A 10245-nucleotide genomic window follows, 5' to 3' on the forward strand; every position below is an offset into this window, starting at 1 on the left:
ATGTAGGTTGAACGTGAACGAGGGGCTAATCATTTCCAATTTTCAAGGTGGCGCTAGCGAGTCATTTTGCCACGCCCATGTGCGAAACTTGTAGAATACGAAATTTTTCACCGGTTCTGACATGTTTGCAAATTTTGGTGAGTTTTCGAGTATGTTTAGGCCATGTCATTTGGGCCTACTTTGCAGAAAAAAAAAAAAAAAAAAAAAAAAAAAAATCCGAGCAGATTCAATAGGGACCTCGCACGGTCGTGCTCGGGCCCTAATAACATTTAATATTTGGTGGCATAACCCTTGCTTGCAATAACTGCCTCAAGCCTGCGACCCATCAACATCACCAAACTGTTGCATTCTTCATTTGTGTTGCTGTTCCAGGCTTTTACCGCAGCTTCTTTCACTTCTTGTTTGTTTCGGGGTGTTTCTCCCTTCAGTCTCCTCTTAAGGAGGTGAAATGCAGCTCTATTGGGTTAAGGTCAGCTGATTGACTTGGCCAGTCTAAAACCTTCCACTTTTTTCCCCTGATGAAGTCCTTTGTTTTGTTGGCAGTGTGTAAACTTCCTCCCGATTAGTTTCAATGCATTTCTCTGTAAATTGACAGACAAAATGTTTCTGTCCACTTCTGAATTCATTTTGCTGCTACCATCATCAGTTACATCATAAATAAATATTAATGAGCCTGTTCCAGAAGCAGCCGTGCACGCCCAAGCCATGACATTACCTCCACTATGCTTCACAGATGAGCTTGTATGCTTCGGATCATAAGCAGTTCCTTTCTCCACACTTTGGCCTTTCCATCACTTTGCTAGAGATTAATCTTGGTCTCATCAGTCCATAAGATTGTGTTGCAGAACTTTTGTGCCTCATCTCTGTGCTTCTTTAGCAAATTTCAATCTGGCCTTCCGATTCTTCCTTCTCATGAGTGGTTTGCATCTTGTGGTGTGGCCTCTATATTTCTGCTCTCTGAGTCTTCCAACAGTGGATTGTGATACCTTCACCCCTGCACTGTGGAGGTTGTGATGTCACTTACTGATGTTTTGGGGGTTTTCTTCACAGCTCTCACGATATTTCTGTCATCAACTACTGTTGTTTTCCTTGGCTGACCTGTTGGACGTCTGTTGCTCAGTACACCAGTAGTTTTTCTTTTTCAGGACTTTCCAAATTGTTGTGCTTGCTATGTCCAATGTTTGTCCAATGGCTCTGGTCGATTTTCCTTCTTTTCTCAGCTTGACAGTTGCTTGCTTTTCTCCCATAGACAGCTCTCTGGTCTTCATGTTGGTTTACGAACCAAGCATGAAAACTTAGACTCGTCATGCAGAGCTATTTAATGTTTGGACAATCAACCTAAAAGGCAACACCTGGGCAACAAGAAACATCTGTCAGTCACATGTTCCAATAGTTTTGCTCACTTGAAAAATGGCTGGGTTCAAACAAACGGTTTGTCCTGATTTGTTTAACAAATCTAGATGTGAATACCAGGAAATGAGAGCTGAAATTCTGAACTCTTGTCTCATACTCATCTTTTGATCTTAAACCCAAATGTCTTCAGTGAACAAAAGAAAAAAGGAATTTGCCTTACCGTTCCAATACTTTTGGAGGGGACTGTATGTGTAACTATTAACACTTTAAGTAACCAAATAGGAATCGGTGTTATTTTTGGCAAATCCAGTAAATTAAACAGCAGACAGATACTTTATGTTGTTAAAGATCAGATAAAAACACAAACATGTTGACAAATGTGGTGTCACGGTATGCATGTCCAACCATACGAGTGAAGATATACAGTTTTCCGTTTCTTGCTCACTGTTCTGTTCATGGCCTGCTGACCTCTTGTGATGACGTTTCTGTCTTTAGGTCTCCCATGTATGTCCTTCAGGCTGAGAGGAGAAGGTCTGGCACTTCCTCTGTGATGGTGGTGGACAGTTAGTCAGTCCTGTCAGTACTCCCAATGGAAGCTCCAGTCACAGCTGCCCCTCCTCCCAACTCCTCCACCCTGCCTACCCCGGCCCCCCTGCGTCCGGCTGTGGCCCCCTCGGTCCAACTTAGCTTTACTGTCCTCTACACCACTCTGTACTCTGCACTGTTCCTGGTGGTGTACATCCAGCTCTGGCTTCTCTACCTCTACAGACACAAACGATGGAGCTACCAGAGTGTCTTTCTGTACCTCTGCCTGCTCTGGGCTGCCCTCCGCACCACCCTGTTCTCCTTTTACTTCTGTAACGCTTTGGAGGCCAACCACCTACCTGTTGCAATCTATTGGCTGCTCTACTGCTTCCCTGTCTGTCTGCAGTTCTTCACGCTCAGCCTCATTAACCTGTATTTCACTCAGGTAAGATTTGAGAACAGGACAGGGGTTATTTATTTGTAGCCTGGTCACACCAGCTGTAATGTGGAGGGAAATACTGAGAGAAATTAATAAAAAAGAATTGGTCTGATGCCAGCATAGTGATAAACACACTTGTCATAATTAAAAAAAATATAATAATCACAAACCAAGGCCACCTCGCATGCCGAGCAGGGGAATTCCTTTCGGTAGCTGTCTGCCAAACAGCATTTAGAGTTAGTAAAAGCTTTACAGATGTTTAGTAAACATTTCTTTTGCTTTTAGTTTCATTCTTAATGTCTGCTGTTTACTCAGTTGCTTATTTCTCTCTTGCACCACAGGTGTTACTCAAAGTGAGAGAGATTTGTATCTCAGGAGTGGACAGAGGACTGTAAGTTTCACTCTACAGTAAAGAATAAGCCATTTTTGCACATGGAACAATTCTATGTGAGGCTTTTGTTCTGAACCCTGATTAAGCCTCGGAAACACCATATGACTACTAACCCATTTGTCACTCTGGCCTCCATGTCTTCCACAGGTGGCCGGCACGGTGCATGTACGGTGCATTGAGCGCCATCTTCCTCTGCGTCAACGTGGTTTGTGCGGCCCTCGGGGACAGAGGCGTCGGCGGTGGGTCACAGGAGTGGACCTGGAAACTGGTCCTGATACGAGTTCTAGTCAACGACTCACTCTTCATCCTGGAGGCCGTGTTTCTGGCCACCGTGCTGTTGCTCCTGACCAAACACTCGCGCTCCACCAGCCCCTACCTGATCAGCAAGGTGGGCAAAGTTATAATGTTAAAAGCAACACAAGATAAAGGGGTGCTCAGTCCATTTTACACATCAAGATTAGTTTACTCCTAGTGATTAGTCCTATTCAGCCTGTGAAGACCGTTGTATAATGTCTTCTGTGGCTCTAGGTTGTCTAAAAGTCAGGACATCGCTGCATCTATTGTGACCGATGTTTTATTAGTGCGACTTTTGTGAGTCCCCCAATTCTATGGAAGTGCTGTACAAATCACTGGTGTACCGCTTTAAACATAAACCCCTTCTTACCCTCCTCTGTAATTCAGATGGTACTCCATACTAACAGTGCCTTCTTTTTACCTGACCAGGGGACCACAGTGTGCCGGACAGCAGCACTGGGAGCAGCAGTAATCTTGCTGTTTGCCAGTCGAGCCTGCTACAACCTGGCAGTCCTCATCCTGTCTCAGAGCTACCCGGTGGAGTCATTCAACTTTGACTGGTACAACGTCTCTGACCAGGTAAGCATCTAATGTTTGAGTTGAGGCCCTCTGAAACAGTGTAATACACTCTACGGCCTGGTTCAAGTTGGCTGTTATGTTTTATTGTTAAGTTTGATAGCCAGGCCTGTAAAAATGCCAAAACATAACTAGATAACTCTGCATGTTTATTTGTAGGCTGACTTGCGTAGTGAACTAGGCGACAGGGGCTACCTGGCCTTTGGCATCATCCTCTTCATATGGGAGCTGCTCCCAACCAGTCTGCTCCTCCTCATCTTCAGGGTTCGCCGGCCTGCTCAAGAGGTAGTTAGTACAGTCCTGCTCACCATTATTGGCACGCATGAAGTTTAAGTACATAATGTGGAACTTGTGATTGATACAAAAGAGCAAATGATAAACAACAATTAAAAACAATAAACAATGGGAGGAAAAAATAGAAATTCTTAAAGCTTGCTGTGTCACTGGTATTGGCACCCTTTGCTGTAAATCAGTATGGAAACACATTGTGACTCACCTGTGGTAAATCACAAATGAGAATCACCTGTGATAAATTGTCTGTGCCCATGAATTAGCCAATGAATGATAACTTCCGTGTTTTAAAAAGCCATCTGTTATCCCCTGTTCCTTTATCACAATGGTGAAGACAAAGGAGCTGTCTGAGGACATCAGAAGTGCGATAATTAGCAAACACAAGACCTATAAAGGGCATCTCCAAAGACCTTGGCATCCCTGTTTCAACAGTGCATAATTAGTTATTAAAAAGTTTTCCAAGCATGGAACTGTCAAGAACCTCCCTGGATGTGGGGGGGAAGAGAAAAATCCATGTGAGAAGTCTGCGAAGGTTGGTGCGAATGGTGGACAAAACACCACGTCAAACATCCAAAGACCTGAAGGCCAACCTGGAACAGTCTGGGGTCATGGTTTCAACAAGTACCATACGCTGCACACTAAACCAAACAAGGCTTCATGGGCGAAGGCCAAGGAAGACACCATTGCTGAGGAAAAGACTATTTTCTTTACTTTAATTACATTGGACCTCCAATTAAAAGATCCTGATGATATCAATTTGGTACATTTCTATTTATTTCTGAAGATATTGTAGAGGTTATGCAAAAAATGAAGGGGTGCCAATAATGGTGAGCATCTGACATGGTACATCTGACAGAAGCTGGACAAAACGTCAACTACAGAAAGACATTTAGAAATGAAACATGAGGGACAGGACGTGCATTGCTGAAGCAGTGTTTTTTTTCTAATTGTCACAGAGTAGTAGCCTGGCCGTCAACAACAGGGTCCTACCTCGTCCATATTTCTTCGATGACCCTCAAGGCAGCGAAGATGATGCACCTGTCCCATGGGCACGCAGTTCACATCCGCACTCAAGGTACTCATTCAAACCATGTTAGACTCATTAGGAGAGCGGAGATCATTAGTCAATTAATGAATTAGTCAAACAGAAAGCTGTTCATCAACTTTTGATATTGGATTAATCACTGAAAATGTTTTTTTAAAGAGAAAAAATCTAATTTCCTAGTTCCAGCTTCTCCAGTGTGATAATGTACTGCTTCCTTTATTTGATATAGGGTTGTAAGTAACAATGATTTCAGTTGTTGATGAACCTGGAGACTATCTTCACAATTAATCGATTAATTGTTTGGCTAATAAAATGACAAAATATAGTGAAAAATGGCCATCACAGTTTCTTGCAGCTGAAACCAACATGTTTAAATGACTTGTTTTATTTGCCTACAGTTAAAATACTCAAAGGTATTCACTTTACTAAGATAAATTTCGAGAGAACACTGCACAGGAGGAACAGCTGCCATCTGTTCCTCATCTTCTCGTTCTGTTTCAGCTGGTACGGATCAGAGACCGCTCCCCTCCTGTTCGCCAGCAATCCTCCAGACCAGAGCCACCAGCACCACTCGTTCTACTCCACCCCCCAGACCTGACCCTGACCCCTTACCGCCATCAGGGCCACTGTGTACTCGATGACATTCATCTCAAGGACAAACCACACACAGCTACTGGCCGGGAGTGACCCCCCTGTGTCAGCAGTTATTTTGCACTGAAAACCTCAGGAAATCATCACCAAACAGTGAATATGCACCTTGTAGTTTAGTTTTTGAACAGAGAATATATTTAAATCTCTCTTAGCTCAAAGGGAACAAACTTGGTGGGAAAAGCCCAGACAGATGTCAGTGATCTCCTTATAAAGGTTAAGCTGAGATTTAGAAACAATTTGTTAGCTTGTTTTAAATAAGTCATATTGTGGATAAAACAAGGCAAACTAGCTCTTACAATTCCTAAAAATGGCACATTTATCTTCGTTAGCATTCCTTTATTAAATTAATATACGTACTAATACTGCCGTGTAGTCCATAAGCTCACAGCATTTGATAACCCTGTGTAACCATTGAAGATACTACTTTGCAGTTTTGTGAAAAAGGTAACTCTTCTCATACACTGTTTCAAGTGTATAGGACATTGACTAAAATACAAAGATCACCTATCTCTTGTGGTATTTAGTGTACAGTTTTCATCAAGGCTAGTGATGTCTTGCAGGTGCTGCAGGATTTATTTTTCTGTCTGCTACTGAGTTGATTTTTTATTCTTAATCCCTTCCTGTATACTAAGTTTAACTTATTTTATTCAGTTCCATCTTTTAATTGTAGCTCAAAATGAAGTGTTATTCTCCTTTTTATGTCTTTACTGGAATAAGGCTTACTGTGGTTTTGACTTTACCATGACTGACATTTACTATGTAAACAACAAATCAATAAAAAACTTCGGGTTTGTGATTTCTGCATAATTTCCATGGAAGTTTCACAGAAAGAGCAATGTAATTTGGTACTAATTATATGGAAAATAATTTTTATAATTATATTATTTTATAATATTTGATGGTACACTGGTCAGCTGAAACAAAAAAATTATAATTGTTAATGTGTAAAGGAAAGTATATAGTATAAGAGTATATTGGGAATAATGTTGCCAATAATAAATTAAAGCTTTTCTTTCAAGGAAATTCCTATTTTCCCGATAATTAGAAATGACAGATTCTGTTAGTAAAGCATTACTGCATTATCTAACAGCAATAATATTACAGAGCAGACATGAGCTTCACTGAGGGTAATTTGTCGTTTCATATTTTTGCCAAATGATTAAGAGATGAAATTACTGGAAACCAGAGGCTGAATCTAAAATATGTAAGAACACTTCATATAAACCCTCTGATGAGATGTTGACCGAACAGATTTAACTTTTCCTTTACAGTAATCATCTTGTGACCACTCAGATTCATAATAGGAACCCCCTGAGCCACCTGGCGTCAGTTTGTGAAGATACAAATCAATAGACATGTTATGCCCCTGCCTTTCAGTCGAACAGTTTATTCTGCATTATGTACAGATCATCCTATTAAAACTCTTTATACAGTATGTACACATTCAATAAATCATTGTGTTACAGCGTCTGCAGTGGCAACAGAAGAGTGATGAATGTTAAAGAAAAAGAAAGCCAAAAGCGTTTATCATCTTCCCTTGATTGAAGTCACTGGATCCGACCCCGATCCAGGTGCTTTGTAACATGTTGATGTGGTGAATGCGACCACCGTTATACTGAAGAAAGCTGAATTAAACAAAAAATCTAAGTGATGGCAAAGACCTCACCGACAGTAAAAACTACCAAACACAAATCTCTCAAGTCTCTCTCACGTTGACCAAAATGACTGGATTTGAATTCCTTTTTCCACCTGATTACACCTACAAACCTGCAGCTGCGTTATTGCAGTAGTCATTGGGGGGGTGTGGGGGCAAAACAAAAGACAAAGTCGTGCTATTGCTTTCTGACACAAACAGTCCAGATAAGCGGTAAAGATCATTGCGACTCCCAGTAGCGCGAGTCCAACTCGACACAGTTAGAAACCTGAGCCTGTGGAAGGCGAGAGCCACGAGGACGAGAGGCAATGAGGACCCAAAGCAACGGTCAATCAGCTCAGAGTTCCTGTTGGTCCAGAGCAATATGTCTGAGTCAGAACGCGGGTCAATTGTCTGGAGGGGGTGAGGACGATGCTGACGACGATGTTGCGGTCTCTAGCTTGCGAAGGCGGCGGCGCCTCAGCTCTGCGGCGTTGGGTTCTCCATCCTCGTCCCCCACAGACACCGCTCCTTCGTCCATCTTTTCTTTGCTTTCTGTGTCCAAGGCAGGAGAAGTAGAGTCAGGTAGCTGAGAGGAGACTGTAGCTCCCTCGACCCGCTCAGCTGGAAACAGAAAAAAAATATATCAAGTCAGGGTCCAAGGTTTTTTGTTTAATCATCTTGGGTGTTGATGTGAAGTGTCAGTTTACTTACAGCTGGGAGAGTCCTTCTCCTGGCTGGCACTGTCCGTGCTGCCGCCAGCTGCAGGAGATGAAGCAGCGTTGTTTGTCCCACTGGCTTCTCCAGCGCTGCCCCCAGCCCGAGGAGGACTGTGGAGAACACAGCAGCAGAAGGATAATGAAGCATACGCTTAATTCAACATGAGTAGGCTAGCTACTTCTAACAACCAATTCAAGCTTTATTTGTCAAAAGAATAAAATAAAGCACACGCGACTTCAACTAGAGAAGGCTCGGTTACTTGAGTGTGGCCACCGTGCTGAGGTAGTGGTGGATGTTGAGCATGGCGGCGTCCAGCAGGGTGTGGATGTTCTGGAGACACTGGAGCCTGGCCTCGAGGCCCCTTCGGCCTTCTGCCTCCAGCTCCCTCAGCTCCTCCTCTGACAGCCGGGACAGAGACGGAGGAGGCGGAGGCATTGATGACACTGGAGGGGAGGAGAGGCAACACTCAGAATGTAAGTGGAACTTAAAATGTGGAACTATTAAAAGTGTTGCTCCGTGTGAAACTGTGTAACTTGATTTGAAAAGTGCTCTACAAATACCGTTCATCTTTATTATCAGTCAATCTGAGAGGGAGTTACTGCAGCTGAATGTCTTCACTGTAGTTTACTGTATCATATTGGGGTTAACTTATTGATGGCTGCTTCTTAGATACAACTGTAAATGCTGCATTTTGACAAATAAATAAAGTGGGAAATGGTACTTTCACACAGTGTGACCGGATAGTTGATGTTACGATAATGCACAGCACTTCCTTAAACAAAGGCTGATAGAAGAAGTAAGATGTTAACAATAGGACTCATCCACATAAATCTAAAATTGCACATTTCCCTATTATTTCTAATATAGCGGCATGACAGCAGGGTTCAAAATTACCACCGACCACTTGCCAAAACTATAAATTTAAAAGAAAATCTACGTTGGCAAATAAAATAAATGAGATCAGTGAGTTTGTGGCGGAAGAGAGTACTCGACAAATAAGACCTGCTTGTATGTGGTGGAACTAATTTTGTGAGAAAACAGAATTGATTGAAGACCAGCATTTTTATGGAAAGTTAAGTTAAGTGACTCGGACATTCAGATGTATTTATTCGAGACAGAAGAAATGCAGCGAGAGGTCGAGGCTGCCGCTGCAGTCACCGCTGTGCAAGAGGATATGGCCCCCGGGGACCTTCCACAACCCGGGCTGCCGAGGACAAACGGCTAATGATGGTGCTTTTGCTTAAATTGCTCTCCAATGCCAACAGAAGTCGAATCATTCTGCTGCAATGAATTTCAGCGCGGTCAGTTTTTGTTGGATGATGTCGCCAACGCCAACCCCGAGAGCCACAGTGTGCGTTATTATGCGTAAAAGTTTTGCTCTTCAATTCAACTTAAGTATGCTGGAGACCTTCTTCGGGCATCCCGAAGATGAAGTGGAAAAGACGAGTGAGTATTTTTGTAACCTAACGCTATGTTTTGGCCAACAAAGTTATAGCTAGCGTTACAAGTTAGCAGGCTGGGGTGATCACGGACTAATGTTGTACTATTGAGGGACAGTCAAGAGAAACTGTGTGAGCTTTAAGCCTCATTTAAACCACAGAAATAGCAAGATTAGTAGGTTGGATGCTGGTAACAGTTTTTTTAATGGTGCTTTTTGTGGAACTTCCCACTGCAGCTCTAGCTCAGCAAGTGTTAACTTACTTGTTATAAAGAAGCCTGTTCTACCGGTGTATGTGTGTTGCTCCTGCATGTAAATGTACTTGATAGACATGCCCTGATGATAACGATATAGCTTCATGTGAAAATATGCAGAAGTTAATATCCTTGGCAACGTTGTGTAAATTTGATTAGTACCCAGCAGCTAGCTTGATCAGAGCGGGTGTCAGAAGCTCGCATGCAATGCATCCTGGTACATGTAGACACTACCTGCATAGCTGCACCTGCAGGAGAACTCTGCTTCCTCGGTTGATATAACACACTAAGGAATGCATTGCTTCAACTGACTACATTTACCATCAACACTGACTGGACAGCCACATAAAAGGTGCGGAATCTTCTCTTTAATTTTGGACCCTTCTTGCCAGAACTAGCTGGGGAGGAAGAGGTTAACGTTGTGCTCACCCCGTCTTTCTACTTATTTTCTATAGAGTGTCAAGTCACCAAGCTTATGTTCATTTTAATCTGAAAGACAGTTCAGAGTGTTTGTGCTTACCAAATGGAGGAGGAGGTGGCATGGGGAGCCATGGGGCAGTGGGGAAGGGAGGAGGGGGGAAGGAGAAGGGGAAGCCCGGGATTGCTGATCCCGGAGCAGCAGCAGCAGCAGCAGC

General features: G+C 42.9%; 3 protein-coding genes across 5 annotated transcripts in view; 1 reads left to right on the top strand and 2 right to left on the bottom strand.

Annotated features, from left to right (window-relative positions):
• Positions 1-1872, bottom strand: part of pld7 (phospholipase D family, member 7) — an 11224-nt gene extending 9352 nt beyond the window's left edge. Inside the window, exon 1 of the mRNA XM_046031297.1 lies at positions 1822-1872. Within this exon, the coding sequence (XP_045887253.1) occupies positions 1822-1857 (36 nt within the window). The 5' untranslated portion in view covers positions 1858-1872. The remainder of the gene's footprint in view (positions 1-1821) is intronic.
• gpr137 (G protein-coupled receptor 137) overlaps positions 1-6361 on the top strand; it is a 7851-nt gene extending 1490 nt beyond the window's left edge. For all 3 annotated transcript variants that reach the window (XM_046031307.1, XM_046031305.1, XM_046031308.1), the window contains exons 2-8: positions 1849-2323; positions 2659-2708; positions 2856-3096; positions 3432-3581; positions 3738-3863; positions 4826-4944; positions 5416-6361. In XM_046031307.1, the coding sequence (XP_045887263.1) occupies positions 1943-2323; positions 2659-2708; positions 2856-3096; positions 3432-3581; positions 3738-3863; positions 4826-4944; positions 5416-5512 (1164 nt within the window). In that variant the 5' untranslated portion in view covers positions 1849-1942 and the 3' untranslated portion in view covers positions 5513-6361. The remainder of the gene's footprint in view (positions 1-1848; positions 2324-2658; positions 2709-2855; positions 3097-3431; positions 3582-3737; positions 3864-4825; positions 4945-5415) is intronic.
• Positions 6362-6936: 575 nt separating this feature from the next.
• The window catches only part of syvn1 (synovial apoptosis inhibitor 1, synoviolin), a 14510-nt gene continuing 11201 nt past the window's right edge, over positions 6937-10245 (bottom strand). Inside the window, exons 14-17 of the mRNA XM_046031302.1 lie at positions 10131-10245; positions 8178-8361; positions 7913-8028; positions 6937-7822 (exon numbers count right to left, since the gene is read on the bottom strand). Of these exons, the coding sequence (XP_045887258.1) occupies positions 7605-7822; positions 7913-8028; positions 8178-8361; positions 10131-10245 (633 nt within the window). The 3' untranslated portion in view covers positions 6937-7604. The remainder of the gene's footprint in view (positions 7823-7912; positions 8029-8177; positions 8362-10130) is intronic.

Source organism: Micropterus dolomieu, linkage group LG19 (genome assembly GCF_021292245.1).
Source record: "Micropterus dolomieu isolate WLL.071019.BEF.003 ecotype Adirondacks linkage group LG19, ASM2129224v1, whole genome shotgun sequence".
NCBI classification, from domain to species: Eukaryota; Metazoa; Chordata; class Actinopteri; order Centrarchiformes; family Centrarchidae; genus Micropterus; species Micropterus dolomieu.